This window comes from Acartia tonsa, chromosome 11, assembly GCF_053477335.1.
Source record: "Acartia tonsa isolate MP-2025a chromosome 11, ASM5347733v1, whole genome shotgun sequence".
Lineage (NCBI taxonomy): Eukaryota > Metazoa > Arthropoda > Copepoda > Calanoida > Acartiidae > Acartia > Acartia tonsa.
In genome coordinates this window covers 25,648,600-25,672,813 of record NC_137270.1, presented here as the reverse complement: position 1 = coordinate 25,672,813, position 24,214 = coordinate 25,648,600, and the positions used below count along the sequence as shown (strand labels likewise).

At 31.6% G+C, this 24,214-nt stretch overlaps 2 protein-coding genes across 2 annotated transcripts in view; one reads left to right on the top strand and one right to left on the bottom strand.

The window, feature by feature from the left end:
• The window catches only part of LOC145332193 (uncharacterized), a 31,455-nt gene extending 19,990 nt beyond the window's left edge, over positions 1-11,465 (top strand). The window contains exons 3-6 of the mRNA XM_080177151.1: positions 526-654; positions 8,174-8,272; positions 9,122-9,172; positions 9,628-11,465. Coding sequence (XP_080033277.1) covers positions 582-654; positions 8,174-8,272; positions 9,122-9,172; positions 9,628-10,223 — 819 coding nt within the window. The 5' untranslated portion in view covers positions 526-581 and the 3' untranslated portion in view covers positions 10,224-11,465. The remainder of the gene's footprint in view (positions 1-525; positions 655-8,173; positions 8,273-9,121; positions 9,173-9,627) is intronic.
• A 6,459-nt stretch (positions 11,466-17,924) lies between these two features.
• On the bottom strand, positions 17,925-22,513 carry LOC145331364 (uncharacterized). The gene is made up of 8 exons (XM_080175986.1): positions 22,291-22,513; positions 21,712-21,793; positions 21,110-21,162; positions 20,536-20,668; positions 19,919-20,011; positions 19,287-19,397; positions 18,742-18,809; positions 17,925-18,242 (listed from the first exon to the last, which is right to left on the bottom strand). Exons 1-8 carry the CDS (start codon positions 22,395-22,397, stop codon positions 18,095-18,097), a joined length of 795 nt encoding a protein of 264 aa, XP_080032112.1. The 5' UTR covers positions 22,398-22,513; the 3' UTR covers positions 17,925-18,094.
• Positions 22,514-24,214: the final 1,701 nt, after the last annotated feature.

Here is a 24,214-nt window from a genome sequence, read left to right as displayed (position 1 = left end):
CTAATGGGGGTCCCCTGTACCCTGTGAGAAATGAAAGTATGGGGGCTATACTATACTATATATTGTAGGTGGTGGTGTGTGCCCCCTCCTGAAACTAATAGGGGGGCCCCTGTACCTTGTGGGAAATGAAACTTTGGGGGCTATACTTCTCTATATTGTAGGTGGTGGTGTGTGCCCCCTCCTGAAACTAATGGGTGTCCCCTGTACCCTGTGAGAAATGAAACCGTGGGCTATACTTCTCTATATTGTAGGTGGTGTTGTGTGCCCCCTCCTGAAACTAATGGGGGTCCCCTGTACCCTGTGAGAAATGAAACCGTGGGCTATATTTCTCTATATTGTAGGTGGTGGTGTGTGCCCCCTCCTGAAACTAATGGGGGTCCCCTGTACCCTGTGGGAAATGAAACTATGGGGGCTATATTTCTCTATATTGTAGGTGGTGGTGTGTGCCCCCTCCTGAAACTAATGGGGGTCCCCTGTACCCTGTGGGAAATGAAACTATGGGGGCTATACTTCTCTATATTGTAGGTGGTGGTGTGTGCCCCCTCCTGAAACTAATGGGGGTCCCCTGTACCCTGTGAGAAATGAAACCGTGGGCTATACTTCTCATCTTGTCCTGTACATCACACTACACTGTTCAACCGTACATTATGTTGTGTAAGTTTTTTTATACCTTTTACCATGGCTAAGAACCCTTGCTAAGTCATGCGGAAAAATCATGCGGCCCCTTGGGCAACAAAACTGGAATTAATCGAATGATATTTCATTTTCTCGTATTCATTCGAATCCGGTGGATAGGAACCGGTTCTCATCTATACGAAAAAACTATGTCTATCATCGTATTATATCCAGCTTTCTATGAATATAGAAATGTACAATCATAAGATTAAAACCAGCAACTCGGGGCTAAAAAAAAACTAGTTTTAATTTTATAATTGTACATTCTATATCCGCGGAAAGCGGTTTATAATACGATGAAAGAAATAACTATTACCATCCGTGGAAAGCTATCTATGATAAAATGCGATAAATAACTATTCTCTGAAGCAAAGTTTCTTTACTATAAGGATATGTCGTATGTACCATTATTTTATAATTATTCTTCATGATTAGGATCAGCACATATGGATTATCCTACGTTTTAGAAATATTTTAAAAAACAAATAAAACTTTTTAAGCAGTATTTAAGAGTTTTATGCCCATAAACTTTAAAACTTATGTACAATCGTAGTCTATTTGGTCTGTCTAATCATTCTTAATCATTAAAATAAACTATAATAATCAAAACTATTAATACCTATCATTTAAAATATTTTTTATGTCTTTAATTTTTAAAGAACCATTTACAATTGAGGTTTAGACAATTATGTAAGAAATGAAAGAAGTGTATTTCAATTTGAATAAAAGATTATTTTATTGCTAAGCTCAGCTTTTTTATATTTTTCTTTGAACAATCTCAAGGACTATTACTTCCAAAACTAGCACTGCTTTAGGGAGGAACGGGGTAACTAAATTTGTATAGGTGATATCATTTATAGGACTAATAGTAAGCTTCCTTGAAAAAAATCATAGTTGGTCCACCGGATCTTTTGGTAGACATAGTTAGTATATATAAAGACAGATAGGAGACAAGAACGCTCAAAAGAGGCAGTGGGGGGGTTAAAAGTGTGTCTACCCCCCCCCCCCCTCCTCCCTAGATGAACAAAATCAGGTCAATTTGATGCATGAGAATTGTTTTTTAAATAATAAGTCCTCCCCCTCCCCATTATCTTGAATTTTTTTACCCCTCCTAAAATAAAATGCTTGGGGGTCCTTTATAGCAGAGACATATTTTTCTTGCAGAGTTGCGGAGCCGGAGCCGAAGCCGAAGCCGGGAGCCGTGAAGCCGCCATATTTTGCCGGAGCCGTAATTTTCGTAAAAAAACGGCTCCGGCTCCGGACTAGATAAACAAAGAGATTTTTAAAAATTTTAATATGGTAACTCTGTTTTGTCATGTGCAAATGCCCCTTTTAAGTTTTTCAAGTCCATTTTTGTCAAAAATTGAACTTTTAAAACCTTCAGAAGTCAAAAATAGACGCAGGAAAAAAATAAGTCGAGTTTTTCTTGATTTTGGGTCGGAGCCGGAGCCGCACCAAAGACAAACGGCTCCGCAACGCTGCTTTACAGTCATACTGACAGATTACAAGCAGAGAAGAGTAGCTGCACACCATATTCATTTTTACATAAGAGCACTTGAAAGTACTTGTGTATGCTTAATATAACTGATAATTAAATAAATATTATTATATTCGTGTATGTAATGATATTTGAGGCTGATGGTACTTTACATTGAGCCACACTTCATATCAGTTATGCGGAGTAGCTACTCTATAATTACACTAGCGGTTGCGCCCCTAGCATCTAGGGGCTCTGTATTTCAAGAGCTAGGAAATGGCATAAAATGGCCTAAAACAATCACATGACATAAATCCGGAAATAAAATAGCTTAAATCATCCTGGAACATTTTTGAAAAGAAAAAACTAAATCGGTTCATCGGTTAGTAAGATCCTTCGTTACGGAGAAAAAAAGCTTACTACTTTATAAAATAGGATAAAATAAAATGATAATAATTATAAACATTTAGATAATAAAGTGATAATTTGGAAGCTTATTTAATGTTATGTTAGGTTAATTAAAGGTTAGTATACACAGTAGAGATAATAACCCTTCGGGACAGGAAACCACTGATTTAAAGCCCCATACCCTAAGCTGGTAATATAAGGAATAGGATATTTATGCCTATGTGGTCTAGAAATATTTTTGGAGGAAAACTAATAATTCAAAAAGTTCCCAGAAATACACAAATGAGGTGGTCCATAGGTTTTGGGGGGGTAATCTGTAAATTATCCTGGTCTCCAAAGTTGTGTATAAACACAATTGCTTCAAGACTTTATATTAAATCTTGATTATGATATTGGTGTTGTTAATTTAGCTTCATTATCTTATCTATTATTTTTCGTATGGATGAGAACCGGTTCCTATCCACCGGATTCGAATGAATACGAGAAAATGAATTAAAAATTACCTAAGCTTTCCTTAAATTGCCGTTTACGTCATCTTACTGGACGAATATTTATTCTCATTTTCCTATAAATCTAGAGTCTATAGCATATAGGGAAAGATAATTGCTGCACTCATTAAAATTGTTTCTTACTTGATGATATTTATATTACACACCTACTTATTATTTCACTTAAGAATCTCGTACACTTCAAATTTCATACCTTTCAAGTGCAAACATTTAATAATAAATTTAAAATATAAATTTTAATAGATTTGTATTATACCTATCTAAAAAACACATTTTTACACGGAGCACTAGAAAGATTAGCATTAACACTATAGAACAGTTTCACGCACGTGGATGTGATTGTTTAAACCAAGCGTTCGGAGCTGTTTGATTTTGGTGCGGCTCCGGCACCGACCTAAACTCAAGAAAAAACTCGACATATTTTTTTTCCCACGTTTATTTTTGACTTTTGAAGGTTTTAAAGGTTAAATTAATATCTCTTTATTTATCTAGTCTGAAGCCGGAGCCGTTTTTTAACAAAATTTACAGCTTCGGCTCATAAAAAAAGATAATTTTAGGAAATTTAATTAGTAGTAAAATTAAGAATTTTCAGATTTCCCCTCCCGTGAAAGAATTTGTTTTTCAAAGAAAATATCAAAATTATTAGCAAATACAAATTACCCTAATAAATAAAGAGGGAAGGAACATTGGGCTGTTTAATACACTGGTCCCTAAAGTTCTATGATAACGTTGTATAAACAACTTCGAGCAATTTTATTGATGTTTGATTGGTTGCGTCATTAAGTTGAGTGTTTCAATCATTAATTGTAATCTACAGAGGGGATAATTGTGTTTATTATCAAAGCGGATGTTCATGAATTAATCAGTATTTGTCTTATCTCTTTTGATCCCTGGATTATTTTAGCATCCTTATATGTAGTTGTAATGAGAGAATGGTTTGAGGTGTTGTGTTTGTACATGTACAAACTTTCCTAATATAACTATCACATCTCATCCTGCAGTTAGGCCTATGAAATAAAGATTAATATGTTGGGTATTTTAATAAGATTTTAAGAATACAATATAACCATCACATCTCATTCTACAGTTCAGCCTATGAAATACAGGTGTATAAGCTGGGTATTTTAACAAGATTTTAAAAATACAAGATCATACTTTACTAATATGACCATCACATTTCATCCTGCAGTTAAGCCTATGAAATAAAGATTAATATGTTGGGTATTTTAATAAGATTTTAAAAATACAATATATCCATCACATATCATTCTACAGTTCAGCCTATGAAATACAGGTGAAAAAGCTGGGTATTTTAACAATATTTTAAAAATACAAGATTATACTTTCCTAATATAACCATCACATCTCATTCTACAGTTCAGCCTATGAAATACAGGTGTGTAAAAGCTGGGTATTTTAACAAGATTTTAAAAATACAAGATCATATTTTCCTAATATAACTATCACATCTCATTCTACAGTTCAGCCTATGAAATACAGATCAATTTGCTGGGTATAACAAATTAAAAAAAAAACCAATATTTGGAAAAATATAATATTATGTACGGTTAAATTGGAGCTTTTTGTAATATAAATAACTTAAAGCTACACCTCGTTAGTCCTCTTGTGTCTTTTGATGGTAGAGGTATTGGTATAAGTTGTCCCTTTACTTTTAATTTTAATTTAAGAAGAAAAAGTAAAAAATAACTTTGGATGTTTAGGGTATTTTTCTAGGTTTATTTTTTCTTGGGAGGGTAGATAACATAATCTTTATAAACCTTTGCTGGACATTTAATAATCTTTACTTTAAAATATGCCCAATTCAGTACAGCAGCGGTTAGCAAGATTCTCTTACTTTTGTATGAAAAAACAACATAAAAAATGAAAAAGACTAGGTAAATAAAGTAATTGTTTCTAAATATTCAGCCTAAAGATATTAAAGTTAGATGATCCAATTCTTTGTTTTTATGCATTTTGAGTTTTGAAATTGAAAGTTATGTGTCCCGGAAACATAAAAAAAGCAGCTCCCCTTAATTATTTCAAAAATAAGGGAGGAATTGATTATTTTCTATGATTTTACATTAAATAGGATCTAAATTATTTCAACGACAGACACTTTGAAAGACAAAATAAGCTGCTTGTACTATTATAACATAAGTTTATCTTGATTTTAAAAAGATCCAGATATTCTCTCTTGTATATCAGCTTAACTCTCACAAGCTTTACTCAGTTCCTAGTTGGATGAGTTACAATTACAATTCATTTCCTGCATTTACAAACTTCAAATAAAATCATCTAAAATCATTTAGAACTGGAAAGGGCAGCCGCTGCAGCTGCTTTCTGCACATACGTCTTTAGCCAGTGGCAGCTAGTACATCAGCTGCAAGCCAATTCAAATAATGAAATAATACAGCTCTTGGTAAGCTCTTTATAGTGCCTATAAAAAAGGGGATAAATTTAAAAACTTTTGGCCAAACTATCCTGAATAACCTGATCCATATTAGTTCGTTATTCTAATATAACTCATTTGGGATTTTTAAATCTTTTTTTATCCCCCTTTTTATATGCACTATAAAGAGCTTCAGCTCTTGGGGTAATTGGTTTGAGCCTACTCACAGCATCACAAAGTTGAAATCATTTTAGTTTACCAAAATACATTACTATATACAAAACAACAATAATCATATCTAGCTAAAACTGAATTTTTACAGAATTATTTATGATTGCACATGATTTTCAAACATTAGTATACTATTCAAAAGTAATTTCCTTTTTGCAGAAGTGTGGAAAACCTAAAAGAATGTTTAAACTCATATGATTTTTAGAGTATGTCTGTTGATAACGGATAGCTTATGTTAAAATGATTGTATTAATTTCAAACCTTGTATTTAACAAAAAATTTAGATATAACTCTGAAAGGTATGAACTGAAAACAGAAAAACTTAACAACCTTTTTTGATGAAGTATTTTTTTGCAGATTTTGGAATGTTCTTTTCCTTCAATATTGAAAGCATACTTTATTTCCATTTGTCTCATTTTTTGCTATACTTATTTGGATGTAATCATCCTTGCATTGGAAAGAAATTATGGAACTCTTCTTTTCCTTTAAACTTTTTCATAACTCCATTCACATACTTACTTCCTTTACACTTTCATTGTGCTAAAAAAATAAGGGTATTGTAGCAAAAAAAGATATTTAGTCCCCATTTTTTCTGCCAGTTAAAGATAACTATTATATTAAAAGGAATAATATTTTTTCTCTCATCATATTATGAACAGCTTTTTGCGGATATAAAATGTACAATTAAAAGATTAAAACAATTTTTTTAGCCCCCAGAGGCCTAACGTACGGACTAAAAAAACTGGTTTTGATCTTATGATTGTACATTTTCATTTTTGTAGAAAACTGGATATAATACAATGCTAGACATAGTTTTTTTTGTATAGATGAGAACTGGTTCTAATCCACCAAATATTAATCGGTTTCGAAGTAATACAAGAAATTTTACTACATTGTTTTTGAGAATGAATTTACCTCACTTTGTTTATTTTCCAATGTCAGACAAACAGATAAACAATCTAATAATGAATTTGAGAAACATTTATTTCAAATCTTTTGAGGTTGGAAATGAATAAAAGTGGAGGACATTTCCTAAATTCTTGTTATAAAAAGCTTTAGCACCCATAGTATGTCTCTCAAGATGAGAATAACTTGTTTGAATTTATGAAAGCAAATTTCAATCTCTATTACCTTTCCTTTTTCCCTGAAAGTTTGTACCACCTAAACCACAAGCCAACCCTAACTTTCTATGTAAACTTTAGATATTTCAATTTATGCTGTTGGTAGAAAAAGAATTTAAATTTATTAGTCTGCCTAATTGAATACAGAATGAGCTGGGGAAAACCAATGTTGAGTTATTGCTTCCATTGGATGTTATATTTATGGAAAATTACTAACAATCATGAATAAATATTTTATGCAAAAAAAAGTTTGCAAAAAAGAATTTTGCCATAGATGAAATAGGAATAAGAATTTTACACTACAAGGAAAAGAATTTCAACAAAATAAATACAAATCCAGTTAATGTCTTTCTTTTCATATATTTCTGGAAAGTTTTGATAAGACATGGTTTGTAACTGGTTCAATTGCAGTTAAAAACATTAACATGGACAGTGAAAAATACCTTATGGAATAAAACTTAATTTATATCTAAACTATAACATACTTTTAAAATTATAGGTATGTAAAAATATAAAGTCCATATTATTAATTCTAATATTGTGTGAGTGCACTAATTTGATTAGAATCTGTAAATCAAGTTTTAAATTATAGTTTACTTTTCCTTCAACATTTTACTTTTTTGATTCTTATGTCAAATTTAATTTTTCAGACAGAATTTAAATTTTTGGGAAAATTTGAACAAGTGACTAAACTTGATATTAATACTTCTAATTTTAGCTACCAAGCAGACTGTTTCTTCAAGCTAAAAGTTGGATCTGTACTTAAATTAATGGATTCAACAAGAGCTTTTAGTAACTACAATTTTAAATTAATTTCCTTATTAATTTTATATAAAGCTGACCTGTTTCTACAAGCTAAATAGAGATAAAACTGTAATCCATGAGAGCCTTCTGGTGACTACAATTTAAAATTAATTGTCTTATTTTTTATAAAAAGGTGACCTATTTCTCCTAGCTAAATATATATGAAACTTGTATCTATACTCTTTGCATTTATGGATTAAATATGCTCTTTGTAATGTATAAGAGGTTTTAGTGACTACAATTTTAAATTAATTTTCTTATTAATTTTATACATAGCTGACCTGTTTCTACAAGCTAAATAGAGATAAAACTTGGATCTATACTCTTTGGAATAATTGATTAAATATGCTCTTTGTAATCTATGAGAGCTTCTAAGCGGCTACAACTTAAACTATTTTTATTTTATTTTTAGCAACCAAGGTGACCAGTTTCTCAAAGCCAAATTGAGATAAAACTTTAATCTATACTCTTTGTAATAATAGATTATATATGCTTCTTGTAATGTATCTTGAAAAGTTCTTCCTAGTGGCTGTAATTTAAACAAATTTCTTATTTTTAGCTACCAAGCTGACCTGTTTCTCCGAGCCATCTGGGGATAAAACCAAGGACTGCGACAAAACTCGTGGGTTCAGAACTTGCTTCACAAGATACAATCATGGTAAGTTATTATTAAATTTGTCTTTTTAATGTAATTGAACTTTATAATTTTCATATCTTAATTAATAAAGGAAGTGTTTTGTATCAAGAAGGTGATTTTTGTAAATTCATTGTATTTCTTGATTATAAAGATTTAATTGTGTCAAAAACAATTAAATATAAGAAATACAAAAGAAAATTCAGTCATATAATTCAAATCCTTGTTATTTAGTAACTAATAGTTAATAAATATCCCAATAAAACAAATCAAGGGTTGATATCTATGTTTTGGCCAGTTTTGTTATTAATGTTTTAAACTTATATTGTATAACTGAAAGCCATGTAGTAAATATAAATGATGCAGCCTGTTAAGGAATTACTCCTGGGCCCAATATTATGAAATTACTCTTGGGCTCCATCAATCTAGATGAATGTCCTTGTCATGATACTAACATGATTTATTGCAATAAACAAGGAAAAACAATGACAATTTTGACCAAAAGTAACTAAGCCTCAACAATGTGTAATAGAAAAATAAATTCTGATACAATAAATAAGAGATATTTATTTTCTTTCTGTTTATGGTTTATAAGGTGTAAGAAATACTCTGAGAAGTGACAGACCTACTAGATGCATATACTCTACTTATAAAGTAGCTGTACTTGTAAAAAAATAATTATTATATTACAAGAATGTCACAAAAAAATAACATTTATGTCTATACATGGAGCAACTTTCATAATAAGTTAGAAACTTCAAATTGAGTAATTTCTAATAATAAAATCATTGTATAATAGAAATTTATAGAAAAAATTCAATTTAAACTAATAAGTCAAGAAAAAAAAGTGTTAAAATTTTCAATCTTTTTCAGAAGACAAGATTACTGGCAGGGGTTGTTCAACTAAGAAATCTTCATACAAGGAATTAAGCCAAGTATTTTAACAATTATTAGTCTGTTTACATGATTATTACTTTAATCAATGCATTAATTTTTTTTGGTTTGTTGTTCCAGGCAGGTTTGTTGGTATCCAGTGGCAGCCACCAGGATTTTAATTATCAAATATTCCAGTTTCTTGTTGCGTAATATAACAAAAATGTAAATATGACTAGCAAGGACGTCCGAGCTTTTTTATTTGTGGTGGAATACCCCTCCTAAATGGTTGGGGGTAAATTTGAAATGAGAGGGGGGGGGTGGTAAAATATAAATACGGGTTTTTTTTGGGGGGGGGAAGGGGGAGGGCAATAACACCTTTACCTCCCTCTTTACCTGATGACTGGTCTTCCAAGCTACCCTTATTTCGATAGTTTTTGGTAAAGAATTTAGTCCTTAAAAAGTCTGAACCTTTAACATTTGGCTTTGATATTTTTACCTGTAGGCTTGTGAGACACACAGCTATGGAGAAGTAACAGAAAAATTTTGCTACTGTACAGCCCACCTCTGTAATCCAGCAAATCCTGTTGCCAGGCCTGGACTATCTTCTCTAGCTGTACCTCTAGCACTATACTGCTGTATGTACTCATCCTCTGTACTATACAGCCTACAGCAGTTATTGCTGTATTATACCACAGTTATGTACAGTATACAACAGTTATTAGTGACACTTTACTATAGAAGAACCCTATATATGTTAAAGTTATCTCTACCGCCTGTGTTAAGTAAACTAACTACAACTACAACTGCCCGCCATAACTACCATCTTAGTATAAACATTACAAAGGAAGTAAGGTCGTCTTCAAAAAATGAAATGTCGCCATTAGAAACAGAAATTGCGTCGTTGAAAACAGAAAAGTCGTCGTTGTTAAAACAAGTAATGGCGCCATTATTGTTGTTACAAAACTGGATGACATCCTTGCACTTCCGCAGCACCTCAAAACCGGTTTCTTTAGGACTTGACGATGCCTGTACCACAGTTGATTTGGACTTGAACAGTGACAACACTAAATTTGGGGAACATAATGTAGTGCTCATCTAAATTATAAATATTTTCTATAATTTTATTTCTTAATAGGAAAATTTATCCAATAAGTAGCGCAGCAATATTAAGCTTATATCATTTGTGACTTGGAAAATAATTTTTGGGCTCTTTTTACCCATATTAAAACATAGTATAGATTATAACATTAGTTAATAAACTAAAAAATTCCCATTCTATTTAGTTTTAAATCATTTTTTTGACATACATAACTTATAGAGTAGCTGCGCTTTTAAAATTTAAAATTATAAATGTAACAAAAATCTCATATTTTGAGAAATAATCAAATTTTGGTGAAACATAAGATGGGTATTACAATAACATTAATATTGATTTATATAAATTTGAAATAATTCCAAATAATTTATTTTCTTCAAAAATGTCTTTCTGATTTTAAATTTTATTTGATAAAAATCATCAGGTTGTAATATGAAGATGTAATTTTATTTTTAAACTTTTATTTTGTTAAATAAAAAAGCTTATTTTTGTTTTGTTTTAAATCTATTAGATATATTAAGGCACTGAAATCTGTATCAGAAAACTTCATAAAAATCATTTAATTTATTTATAATTGAAATATTTTACTTTATTTTAAAAATAGGTACGAAACTTTAAAAACTCTTAATGTTATGTTGTATATATAGTGTATTGCTTATAAAGGGCTCTACATATGAATGAGAGTTGAAGATTTTGGAAAGAGGTGAACCTAAAAAAAGCTAGTATTTGCTATAAGTCTACGGGGATAGGACAGACGGGGGTATTTTCTAGGGACGATTTCTGTTTGGAGGCTCAAATGGTCATAAACCTTCCCAGAGCCTTTAAAAAGCTACTCTGTAAAGGAGAACCATATCGGGTCAGCCTTTGACTTCAGCAATACATTTGACGAAATGTAAGTAGTAAATTTATTGATTGTTCGAACTCGCCAAAATTTTCACATCTTCTTCATGAAAAAATCCCTTCTAAAATTATTTCAAAAACTAATGTAACTAGGAAAATTTTACTCAGCCTTAAAATTTAATTAACAAGTTCTTTTAGGAGCTGCAATTATATTTAAGTTTAAGATGTACAGAAAATTTTACTAGTCAAATATTTTAGAAAATTTATTTGTGTAAAAAAATAGTAAAATTATTGAAACTTGTTTTTCCTTGAAAATCCTGAATTATATTGAAAATGTTAGAATTATAATTATTATATATTATGTTGTCTTTATTCTATAAAAGTTATAAAAGAATATAATTTTGCCTTTTCTACTGTTTTATTATTATTCCAATAGTAGGATGTCTGTCCATCTAAGGATCTACAGGGATAAGACAATGGCCAATAAAATGGAATACATCCCAATGATTATACACAAAATTACCCCTACTGTAGATTCCAATTAGTGGTTTAAACGTTTGTACACTCAACCACCAATCAAAATTCAATAAAAGTGTCCAAAGTTATTGAGTCAACGAATAATAAAACTTTGGGGACTATTATAATAAACAGCCCATTGTCCCCTCCCTCCCTACTGCCTATCCCTTCTTAATTATTAAAAGCGAAGCTTTTCTATAATTAGGGTCAGTCCGTCTGTACGTACGTCTATCCGAGATGGATAGCTTTTTTTCGTTAATTTAGGCATGTATGAATTGTCCTATCGATTTCAAACTTTGCATGGTGATTACTGTGGTAATCAGAATGTCCGTACGTCCATTTTAAACATGTTGATTTTTAACTTTTTAAACAACAAATTTTTATGTGATCTAATTATCCGATTGTTCTGATTTCTGGTGTATTGATTCCTAAGAAAACTAAGTACAATATAATAAGCAAAGCAACACGATATTCAAGTACTAAAAATGTAAGTATGTCCGTAAACATTATTCTGTATCAAGAAGTTTTTCAACAATTTTACTCAAAATTTTGCTTATTAATTTATATTCTGATTATTCAATTTGAAACTATACAAGTGTCAAAGTCCGTTTGTCCTACCGTTTCAGAGCTTCGCTTTTATGGATGTTGTCATCCTTGTATACAGAAGGTTATACATATAGTATGTAAGCTTTGCAATGAAAAATATCAATATATTGAAGTATTGACCTTTTGCTGAGTCAATCTTTAATAAGGAAGATTCTATTTTCAAAATAACATTTAGTTTAGGGATAATAGAGGTATAAATATAGATATAAAATAAGATTTTATTTGAAACTTGAGGATTCTAAGGGGTCACTCTAAGAAAAATGTCTCACATCTAGAGTTTATTTAAAGAAATATAACATAATACTGTTACTATTTTCTGTTATATAATTTGTTGATCAATCTATCTAATAATCTATCGAATCTTAAATCTAAATTAAATTAAAGGTTACTTCCCTCACATTTTCAAATTCTGAAAAGTATATTAAGTTTATTAAACTCTATTACGCATTATGGAAAAAATCCATTGATTTTTAGTTAATACCATTTTACATGTTCATATGGTAAGATTAAGAATTAGGAATAAATATTTTGTTAAAAGAAAACGTTCAGCATTTTTCCAATCAAAACTGATTTTGTTTTAAATAGAAATAAAATAAAAACACCACGATCTACCATATAATTGCACGACCTTTAAATTATGATTTAACCGTGTGCTTATTAATCAAGAATCAATGAAAGCGAACACATGAGATAATGTGTTTTTAAAACTTTAGAACCAGTACATATTTACCGTCTAATGTCCCCTCCCTCCCTCTAATCTCATCCAAAAGTTTTCTTTTCTGTTGCAATATTTCATTTTATTCTATTTATCTGCATATATATTATCTTATAGGGCACAGGGTGTTAAGATTTATGGTCTAAAAATCTTATAATTGGACATAATGACTAGCCTGTCGAAATCCAGCCAAATATTCACATTACCCCCATTTTAATTGGATACAAACAAAAGAACAAACGGATGGATAGTAGTAATTTATAGCATCGTATTATAAACAGCTTTGGCTATTAAAATGAAGTATGAGTTTAAAACAAGTTTTCTTAGCCCCGAGGAGCCGAAGGCTGAGAACCAGTTACACATAATACCGCGGATATTAATCGGTTTCGAAGCTATACGGGAAATCAGATTAACGAACAAAGTTTTTTTAAGTAGATGCTAATTTATAACGAGGTCCTAGCTACCATATACTAAGGTATTTATTGCAGGTAATTAAAATTAATAACAATAATAGTTATTAACTGTATTATAGGCAGCTTTCCGCGGATATAAAAATGAAAAATAGGTGTTCTAACCAGCGGATATTAATCGGTTCTGAAACCATGACGGAAATGATTTGAACACCCTGTATATTTAAGATATTGAATATGCAGTTTTATTCTGAGATATAAGAAATAAGGCCAAACAAATTTATTAGATTTGGCACACTTTAATATGGCAAAGCAGGACAAGCGAAGCATTTGTATAATGTCAGCTCGTCTGTCACTATTTTAAACTTCAGTTAAAATAAAACACACAAAAAATTGTGCATTTATTAATAGTTATTTATCCCAGGTTTTCGCAGTTACTAAAATGAAAAAGGTATGGGCTAACGAAACTAGAATTGATCTTATGAACTTTATTTTAATGCTCTTTGAAATTGTCTATTATAGACGATTTTTAGTATCGCTGATATAAAGAATTAAATTAAAAAGTATTTTCTTTAGTTAACAAATGACAAAGCAAGTTTGGGAGGCAGTATCTATTACAGTACATTGTCTACTCCCTCCCTGTTTTTTCAAATTAACATGTAAAAAACCTTGAAACGATATTAGCCGCCCATGTTTAGATGATATAATCTTTTCCAGTAAGGCTTCGAAACCGAGTGAAATCCGCTTGAATATAACCGGTTCTCAGTCATACTGAAAAAATCATGAATATCATCGTATTACACACAATTTTCCTCACATGGCTAACAAAACTGGTTCTATTCTTATTATTTTCCATTTTAATATCCATGTAAACCTGTCTATAATACGATGCAATAACTATTTCCATATTTTTATAGAAACTTTATTTTTATTGGATATAATGGTCCTTGTACTTAAAATGCTTAAAGAATAAAATTTATTTTCTTTTAAAACTGCGAATATTGTTGGTAACAATATATCACAAATATGCAGGGTGGGAGGGGAAATTGGAGTAGAAATTATGATAGTGCCCAAAGTTTTGAAACAATGTTTTCTCATTCGTTGAACAAAAAACTTTGAGGACTTAATTAAGAGGTGTAAACTAGCATTGTTCAAACGTTTCCACCATTAATTAAAATTTATTTATTCAGAGAGGGAAATTTTGTTTTTTTATATTTTGTGTCAATTTATAGTCCCGTGTCTTATCCCTGAAATGTACTTTTTAAACACTGAAAGAAGCTTTACAATGCTTAACTTCCCTCATTTTTTTCCGCATGTAAAATAAGAACTGGTTCCCAGGCATACTGAAAAATCATGTATAGCAACGTATTACAAAAAAATTTCACGAATACTGAAATGAAAATCATAAATTAATAAGCCCCGAAACAGACCGAAGGTACGGGCTAACAAATTGGTAAGCTGTCTATAATACGATTCTACAATCTTGAAAAATCCTTAATCTTTTAAATCCTTATAAAAAAGTAACAGGATGTTTGTCTGTGTTTGTACGGAGTGATCTTGCTAACTGCTAAACCGATATGGTTCTCCTTTACTGTGTAGGTCAGGGGTATTATTATAACTGTTTTGGGGCAGAAAAAAAAACATCCCCAATTTATTTTTTTGTATTCTTCTTTTTAAAACAAAAATTTTAAAAGTTCAGGGGTGGACTACTCCTCCTCCAACCTCAAGTGCCCCTAGAGGCCTCTAAAGGCATAACCTCTAGAATAAATTAGTAAGACTATTTTACAGCCAAAGGTTTCTACTAGGATTGAATTGTACTTTTCAAGGAAGGTTTTGATAATTCCTATTATAATAGATTTCATGTGTTGCAACATACCTCTCCTTGCAGACCCTAGAGGATAGGGGCAAAGTTTTTAAAGTCATCTCCTTGCCAGTTTTATTATCATGTTATTCTGTATATTTTCTTTTTTGTTGAGTTTATAAATAAGTATGAAATATATAAAAATGTATAATATCAAGAGTTTTCATCAATCAAGTTTTTATTCAAGTTTAAGTTTTTACACCCAGAGTTTATTTAACAATAAGGGTAAATATTATAAAGTAAACTGACAAGGATATCAACATCCATAAGTAGCAAAGTACAAGAAATCATGGAGGGACAAACGGACAGAGTGAGTTGTAAAGCAGATGTTTAGTGGTCATAAAGGAGATAAAAAAAAGAGTATAAGATGAAATAAATCAAATCATAAAAACTGTGTTTCTCTTGAATTCGAAAATCACATTTCTCTCATTTTGTAACAGACAGACTGACAGGCGGATGAACAAACAAAGGGGATTATTCAGAAGCTTTGCTACGAATAAAGCGAGTATAACAAGGAAAAATATGTCCACGAGTCCATACCTTTTTGCTGTAAAAAAAAAAATGAAATTGTTTCCGTAGCGCAGCTTGAAAGTTGTATACAAAAAATTATGTAAATACATAGTTCAATAACAATATTTCTAAAACAATATATGAAAAATCAATGGGCTAAATAAACTCTAACTAGGCTATTTACCATCAAAAAATAAGATTTAGATAATAAATACAATTTTATTATTGCATTAAAGTTTTCATTTCATTTCCATGCGTCTATTTTAATTATGACCATCAACCAGCTATAAACAAAAACAAAATATATCATGAAAGATTTAGAACCATGGTAAAAGGAAAAATATTACATTTTCTCGTTTTGGTTTTGCAAGACTTGTAATATTTTATACTTGAAAATTAGGATTATTCCACAGAATAGATACAAGTAGAACGCAGGGATCTAAAGGGGTAAAACAATATCAGATTTAGATGCACATACCTAACGAGCACACAAAATTATCCATTCTGTAGATTACAAATACGTTTTGACACTTAAAGAACAACCAATCAAAACTTTAAAAAGCCCCCAAATTTGTTAGGAGACCTTGAAGAAAACGATATGATAAAACTTTGAGAACTAGTGTAATTAACTTAACCTAATGTGCCCTCCCTTCCTGAGTAGAACGCGAATTAGAAGAAATGTTATTAAGTCTATTAGGGGGGCAGAGGATATTGGACTGTAAATATCACAGCTACCCAAAGTTAGATAACCATGTTGGCGTATTCTTGGACTTAAAAACTGTGGGTACTTCATTTAATTGTATTTGGGTGGTTCCATGCTATTAAAATCAAAACTTTTTAACCAATAATTTTAACCTACAGAAGGAGTAATTTTGTTTCATCATCATTGGGTATATACATCAATTAACCGGCTATCTCTTTAATCCTTGAGGTCCCTGATTCAATGAAAGCAGCTGATACGTAATTGACTTAAAATTAAGGAACTAATTATATCTATGTTGTCATATAAAGTAGTAAGGCTTTTGTCTAACCCGCGACTGTGGCTCAACACGTAGCGCATCCGCTCGTCGTCGGGAAGGTTTTCGGTCCGACACCATGTCATAACTAAAAACGTTAAAAATGGTTCCTACTACTGCTATGTCAGATGCGTGACATAAATATTTAGAGTAGGGGGAATGCCTTGGCCCAAAACAGGAGCAGCTTATGATCATGCACAATTAGGACTTTTCAGACAAAGGTCGTGTAATCAAAGGTTGGTTGTCTGATGGGTGTTGGTTACCCTAGGCGATTGAGCGCGTTACTCTGCAATTCAAATGAACAGGAATAGTTATTTCTCGCATCGTATTATAATCAGCTTTCCGCGGATATAGAATGTACTATTATAAGATTAAAACCATTTTTTTAGCCCCGAGGTGCCGGATTCAAATGAATACGAGAAATGTTTTTAAAACTTTTAAAACCAGTATAATTTACAGCCTAATAACTTCTTCCTTCATGGGAGGTAGAGAGTCCTCTTAACCTATAATTTATCTTTGGTCAAAACTAGCTACCTGGCCTTTCAACTATACTAGTCAATGAAGTATGCATATGTAAATATGATTTTACATTTGTATAAAAATTTGCATAATTGCATAATCAAGACCAGTTATATTACATGGACTACATGGATTACAATTTGAAGGTGGGGGGGGGGGAGGGATATTACAAAGTTAAATCTATGAGCAGTAAACCATTTTTTGAGTGGTTTGAGGGGAGGGGTAATGTAGGTATAATTTGTGTGTACCTGAACCTGAGACCAGTAAAATTCACAGCCCAAAACCTTCTTCCTACCTGGCCTTTCAACTTCACTAGTCAATAGATTATGCATAAGTAAATATGGAAAACCTCACGGTCACACCCAAATCTTGTTTAACTCCATAGTTTCGGTATCTAACACGGCTTTTTTTTAGGTACATATACTTTTTAAACCTTAATTAACCAATCTTACCTAACCTATGTAATGGCTTTATTTGGGAAAATGGGTGAAATTTTCTTCTTCCCCCTTCGCAACTTATTGATGATGTAACTCTTTTCGAATTTAATCTTCTAAATCCATGGTTAAAATTGTGCATTAGCTGTAATGAATTCAACGGGGCAGAAAAACAAGAACAATTATTACACAGAGTTTGGGTCAATTATTCAATTAGCGCAGCAATAATAGAACAGTAAGTTGTATTACATTTTTTAGTAAATTAGTAAAATTAATATACAAAGGAAAGTAATTTATTTAATGAATTATAACACTTTATAATCACATAGATACTTCTATTATTTGGTGGCTGGTAAATTTAGGGTTAGATTTTGTACAGTGTGTATTGTTTACAAATGCTTAAAGTTATAGAAGCTGAATATTGGCAGTAACTTGAGTTTGTACTTTTTAAGCTAGCGAACATTCTCGAAATACTGGATTACTATCACCACTTTTTTGAATGCCATTGTTGATGTACATTTTATTTTCAACTTCATTATGGGAGTTCACTTTGTTTTCTTGATGGTCAGTTTCAGTTGATTTCAGCAATTCAAGTCTAAATTAACAAGGAGAATTAATTCCATCAGTACTAGAAGCGAAACTTTGAAACATTAATTGAAACCAAGACAAACTAACAAATGGGGTTCTTATGAATAATTAAGCTGTCAAGCTTTGTCATTCGTGAAAGAGAGGTAGAAAGTTTGGAAAAGTAAAACAAAAATTATGAATTTCATTAAAACTGCCCACAAATTCAAAAACTTTTATTCGATAAATGTTGGAAGTAGCTAGCTCTAATGTGATCAATAAATGTTGGGTAGTTTGAGTGGCGTTGCTACAAAAGACCTAATTACAAAAGACCTAATTACAAAATACCTAATACTACAAAAGACCTAATCCAGCAAAAGACCTCAATAGTTAAGAGAATCATCACAAAAAAATAAATATTTATCTTTTATAATAGCCAGCAAAGCTCATTTCTCTCACCGCGCTATGAAAGAATGCAGACTGACCGACAAAGTTAGTTAATGAGTAACTTATATACTAGAAAGTGTTACCTGTAGGAGTTGACAACCGTTAGATTGTAGGCAACAACCATCAAAACCAATGCCACCCCCATGTAAACCTAAGCAAATAATACCTAGTTATTTATCGCATCGCATTATAGACAGCTTTCCGTTGATATGAAAAATTGTAAGATTAAGACCAGTTTTGTTAGCCCTAAGGGGCTGAAGGCCCTTGCTAACAAAGCTGGTATTTATTTCATAATTTTTATTTTAATATTTGTGGAAAATTGTCTATAATAAGATGTTATAGATAATTTTTTAGTATGGCTTAGTACCGGTTCTATGCATCCACTCCCTATACCCTACCCCTCTTCCCACTGGAAGAACGAATTGAACAAAAAATGTATCCATATTAGCAAGCTAAATTGACGACAAATTCACCCCTGTCAATATATCCACGTATTTCTTATATCCATTGGTCTGAGTAACTGTAGTCATGAGAGACTGATATGGCTGATTTTCTACTTTAATCCAACCTTATGAATCAAGGGAGTCAAAAAATTTACTTTGTTTTTAATATTAGTTTTAAAACTTACCCCTGCTATCATTCTTTTATTGTTGGCAGTATATTCCTCATGTAATCGTGCCTTCATCCTATCCTCATTGTCATTATCATGTAATGCAAATTCTTCCTCATTGCTGAAGAACTAAAATTTAATAAGAAAACAATCATTCAATCAGAAAATATAAATCATAAATTCTTTTCATTTACTCAGGGATCTATAGGGATAAGACAATGGCCGATAAATGGATGTTCATCCCAAATGATGATACGCAAAATGCCCCTTATGTAGATTACACTTAGTTGTTGAAACGATCGGACACTCAACTTATTGAACAAACCAATCAAATTCAATAAAAGTTCCCAAAGTTGTTAACCCAACAAAGGAGAAAACGTTATTATAAAACTTTGTGGACTAATGTAATAAACAGCCCAATGGCCCCTCCCTCCCTGCATTTACTTGTGATAATCTGCTATAATACACTTTTCAGTTTAGACATTATAGTTACTTCAAACAGAGTATAGAAATCACTATTCCTGCCCATTCAGACAACCATTCAGTTTATTTATAAATATCCTTGTGGGTGGTGAAATAATCACTGATAATGACAGACCAGTGGACATACAATAACTATAGAGTAGCTGCTCTACTAGAAAGAACATTACCTTAATGGTGTAAAAAGAAAGGACAGTAAGGGCAGCTGCAATCATGCACCAACCGAACAGGATCATCCAGCACAGTAGATAACAAGGTTTTCCCTAAAGGATAAAGTGTATATCACAATACATTCTCAATTAAATTCATAGACGATCATAAAAGACGAATCCTCCAATTTCTGAAAAAGTGCAATCTACAAATACAGCTGATTTCTACGTTGATAGGCTGTTTGCTTTATAAGAACAATAATATTTTTATTAACATTTACATTCATAGAATAGGATATGATCAATTTACAAAAAGCCTCCCAGTGTAGATTAATTTTTGCCTGCTTCCACGTTTTGAGATGAGAATGTAATACAATGCAATGAGGGTGAGTGTTCGTTCAACATCATATACCTTTTCCTTACAATTAGCTAGGAGAGTTGATTAAAGAAGGACACTGCTTAGCTTAGGAGGTCATTTTTTTCTCTTGAGAGGTTTGATGTACCCTCCCAACAACCTTCATAGGATCCATGAGTAGCTACTTTGTACAGGAAAATCATATCAGTTCAGCGTTAGCAGGCAGACAGACATACATAAACAGATCCTGTTACTTTTACAATAGGATATTTTGTATAACTACCTTTTTAGTTCCATGGATAAGAATAGAGGAGTGAGCAAAAATTATTGTACTCAGAACACTGCATATTATGATCAGGTGATATCCTTTCAGGCCATTAGAGGTTACATTGCCATTGAGATCAACGCTACTGGGACTAAATAAAAGACTATTAGTTGCATATTCTTTTCCACGGAATCCAGTGTAAAAATCACTTTTTCAGAAAATCATTCTATAAGAAAATGAACAATGAGTCTCTTTAGCATTTGGTGAAATCAATAATAGATTTATGGAGAAAAAAAATCATGAAACCTTACTCACGTATTGTTATAGTTTTTGAAATTTATATTTTGTACGATGACTGACTAACTGACGGTCATAGTAAATTACATAATGGATGCTCAGCACAACGGGGAATTTAATTTACAAAAATCGGACCAAAGATATGGGGGGGGATGTGAAAAATATACAAATAGCCAAAAACCTGCTTAAAATAGCCACGGATATTTTTTAGGTAATTATGATTTACTCTGATGGGAATATTGACGAGAAGTTTCAGCCTTCTATCTTAAATAGCAGCTGAGATAATCACATTTACCTGGTCCATACTACCAAAGCTATCAATGAACAAAAAAGGTAGAGACTAAGAATCTGAAATTTAATTTTATTATATTTTTAACAGTAAGTGTATTGTAAACTTATTTTGATCATGGTAAGAAAGCGAAGTAGCGGGTATCGTCATATTTTCAAAGTATCTTTTGGTAGGTTATTTTAGGTTAGGTAAATGGTAATGATTGCGACGCATGGTGAAAAAATTGGCCCCACAGGGTTAGAGCCCTCCACAGGGACTAGAAATAGGAGAAAAGCTACTGTGAAAATACTACGAAATCTCTACTTCGTTTCCGTTCCATTTATTTTAATTATTATATTAAACTGATGGCTAAATCCCATGATGTCCCTAAGGGCACTTGGTGGAAGGGGGAAGGTTTCGAACTTCCTACAAATATGTTTCAAAAAAAGAAAAAAATGGGTGAAGGATTTTTTTCTTGGAAGGTTGGAGCTACCCTCACAAAAACTTTTACTGGACCTATAAAAGGCTTCAAGAAATATAGGAGAATTGTTTTTAAGTACAAACAGACTGACCCACACTCACTGGCAGATATCCTGTTACTTTCTATACAAAGCAAAAAATGTGTGCACCATTTCAATCCAACCAATGATAAGGCAAGCAGTCTTGGGTGACAAACAAAAGGTAAGGCCACAATTTCCATGCCTCTTCGATCTAAATGAAATGTTTATGAATTATCTCTTTATCAGATATTTTTTATTTCCAGTATGGCTTTGAAACCGATTAATATCCACTGGATAAGAACCGGTTTTACGTATAAGATAGGACCAGTGTCGTGCACAGGATTTTGTCAGGGGAGTGCGCAAAGGATATCCAATAATTTTCATACCTCCCTTAACTAAATCAGGGGGGGGGGGGAGGGGGTGTAGGTTGGTGTGATCTTTAGGGGCTGTAATACAGACAATTAAGAGGGAATTATTTATTATTACTTGGATCTTACATCAGCTTATAATGTACTCTACAAAACTGAAATTTATAGCTGGTTAAAATAACGATCCCTCCTTCCACCCCATTTACCTCATCCCCTCTCCTCCTGCTGGATGGAACGATCTGACCAATTAAAGACAGAAGAAATAACAACCTAAATTTACGATAATTTTACCCCTGTCATAATTGCATATATCCATAATCGTAAATTTTAATTGTTTTACCTGTTTATCATTTTCTCTTCCTTGACAATATCTTGAGTTGATTCTGAGATGCCATCATTCATTTTTAAAAGAGAAGCTTTTCTATAATTACGGTTTAGCAATATCATCAGATAAATTATGGCCGATTATCATATATAGCAGCCGATTAAACATTAAATATATTCCAACTGTTAACTGACTGACAGATGGACGGGCATATATTGCATTGTAAGTAATATAGAAACACTTGTAACATTTGAAAATCACTTGCATTGCATACATAAAACTACGTTGTTTACTAAATTACTGAGAAAGTGCGCATACGCGTAAGTTGGCGCAGGGAAATCAAACTAACTTTAAACGTTTATGCATTCTCTCGAAAGCCCATAAACCGTCAAAATAAAAATAAAAACGTACCTATACTTTCTCTGAAAATGTCTATCAATCATTAAATCCTTCCTATCGTTTATTAGAATTGAATATATGAGAGGGGAGAGGGTAGTTATTTTCTTCCTTTGCTTTTTCCCTGAGGGGGGGGGGGAGGGCTCATTTCTAGCCTAACATAAAGTTATAAACAAACAAACAAAGAACTAACCCCTCCTTCCTCCCCTTAGAACGACAGGTTTAGATTTTAGGGTTCGCTTTATTAATGTAAACTTTTTTGGCGCAAAAGTAGAAACACTTCTACCTTTCCACAATGAATTTGCTTGGGTGGCTTTAAATGGCTCAGCGGTAATTCTAGTTTTGGAAAAAGGGGAATTACCTTTTAATATTATAAGTAGAAATTACAGAATAAATATTTATCACATCGTATTATAGACAGCTTTTCGCGGATATAAAAATGAAAAAAGATTAAAACCAGTTTTGTTAGACCCGAAATGCAAAAGTTTTAGTTTACTATTCAATATATAATTGTTTATTGTAAGATACGATTTTTCAGTATTACTGAGAACCGGTTCTAATCCAACGTATATTAATCGGTTTCAAAGCCCTACTAGAAAGGATGATTCTTAGCAGCTATGTCAGAATGCAGACTGAATTTTTATTATTCTACCATGGGTGGAGGAAACATTGTAATGTAAATTATCGGTACCCAAAGTTTTATTAATCATTGACTCAAAACAATTTTAGCTAATTTTTAAACTTAATTGGGATGAAACAAATAACAACATCAAAATTTTAATATCAATAATATTAATCTATTTATGGGGTAATTTTGTGGATTGTTAGGGCTATGACTTTTTTGTTTATGTATTTTGTATTAATTACATTGCTTTGTTATATTTGATGTATTATATAGAGCAAGTCTTTTTTCCTAATTTTTACTAAATATTGTTATATAAGAGTCTTCCTTATGGGCATAAAAACACTATTATGATAGATATGTTTAACTGAGTTTCAAAAGCTTTGGCGGCTGATTTTTTGTTTATGTACGAAACAACTCTACATTTCTACATATTTATGTCAATCTGTTTGTAAGAAATAGTATTAGGAAAACAAGAATTTTTCGACTCACATTTGTCATTTTGTCCGGAGGTCTGGTTATTTATGCTTAACAAGTATTTAACAAAATATAAAAACATATTTTATAGTTTATTGATATGTGCTGTTCATGGAAACAATTGACCTTGTTTTGAATTGAAATGTACTTAAAGTTTATAGTGTACTAAAGTGTCCAATACTTTTAATACTATTAACATTCAAGTTAACTGCTTTAACCTTTAAATACTTTCAAAAGACCAATTAGTTCAGACTCACCATTTTATGGTTTTACAACTTAAAGTATAAGTGATTATTAAAGGTATTTTTCCATTTAATTGGGAATAAAATAAAATTAATAAACAAAACTATAATTACTACTTTTATAGATGAAAATAAATGGATCAGGTCAACCAGAGTGTGCCAAACACAACAAGTAAAACAGAGTGTACCAATATTTTGTCAT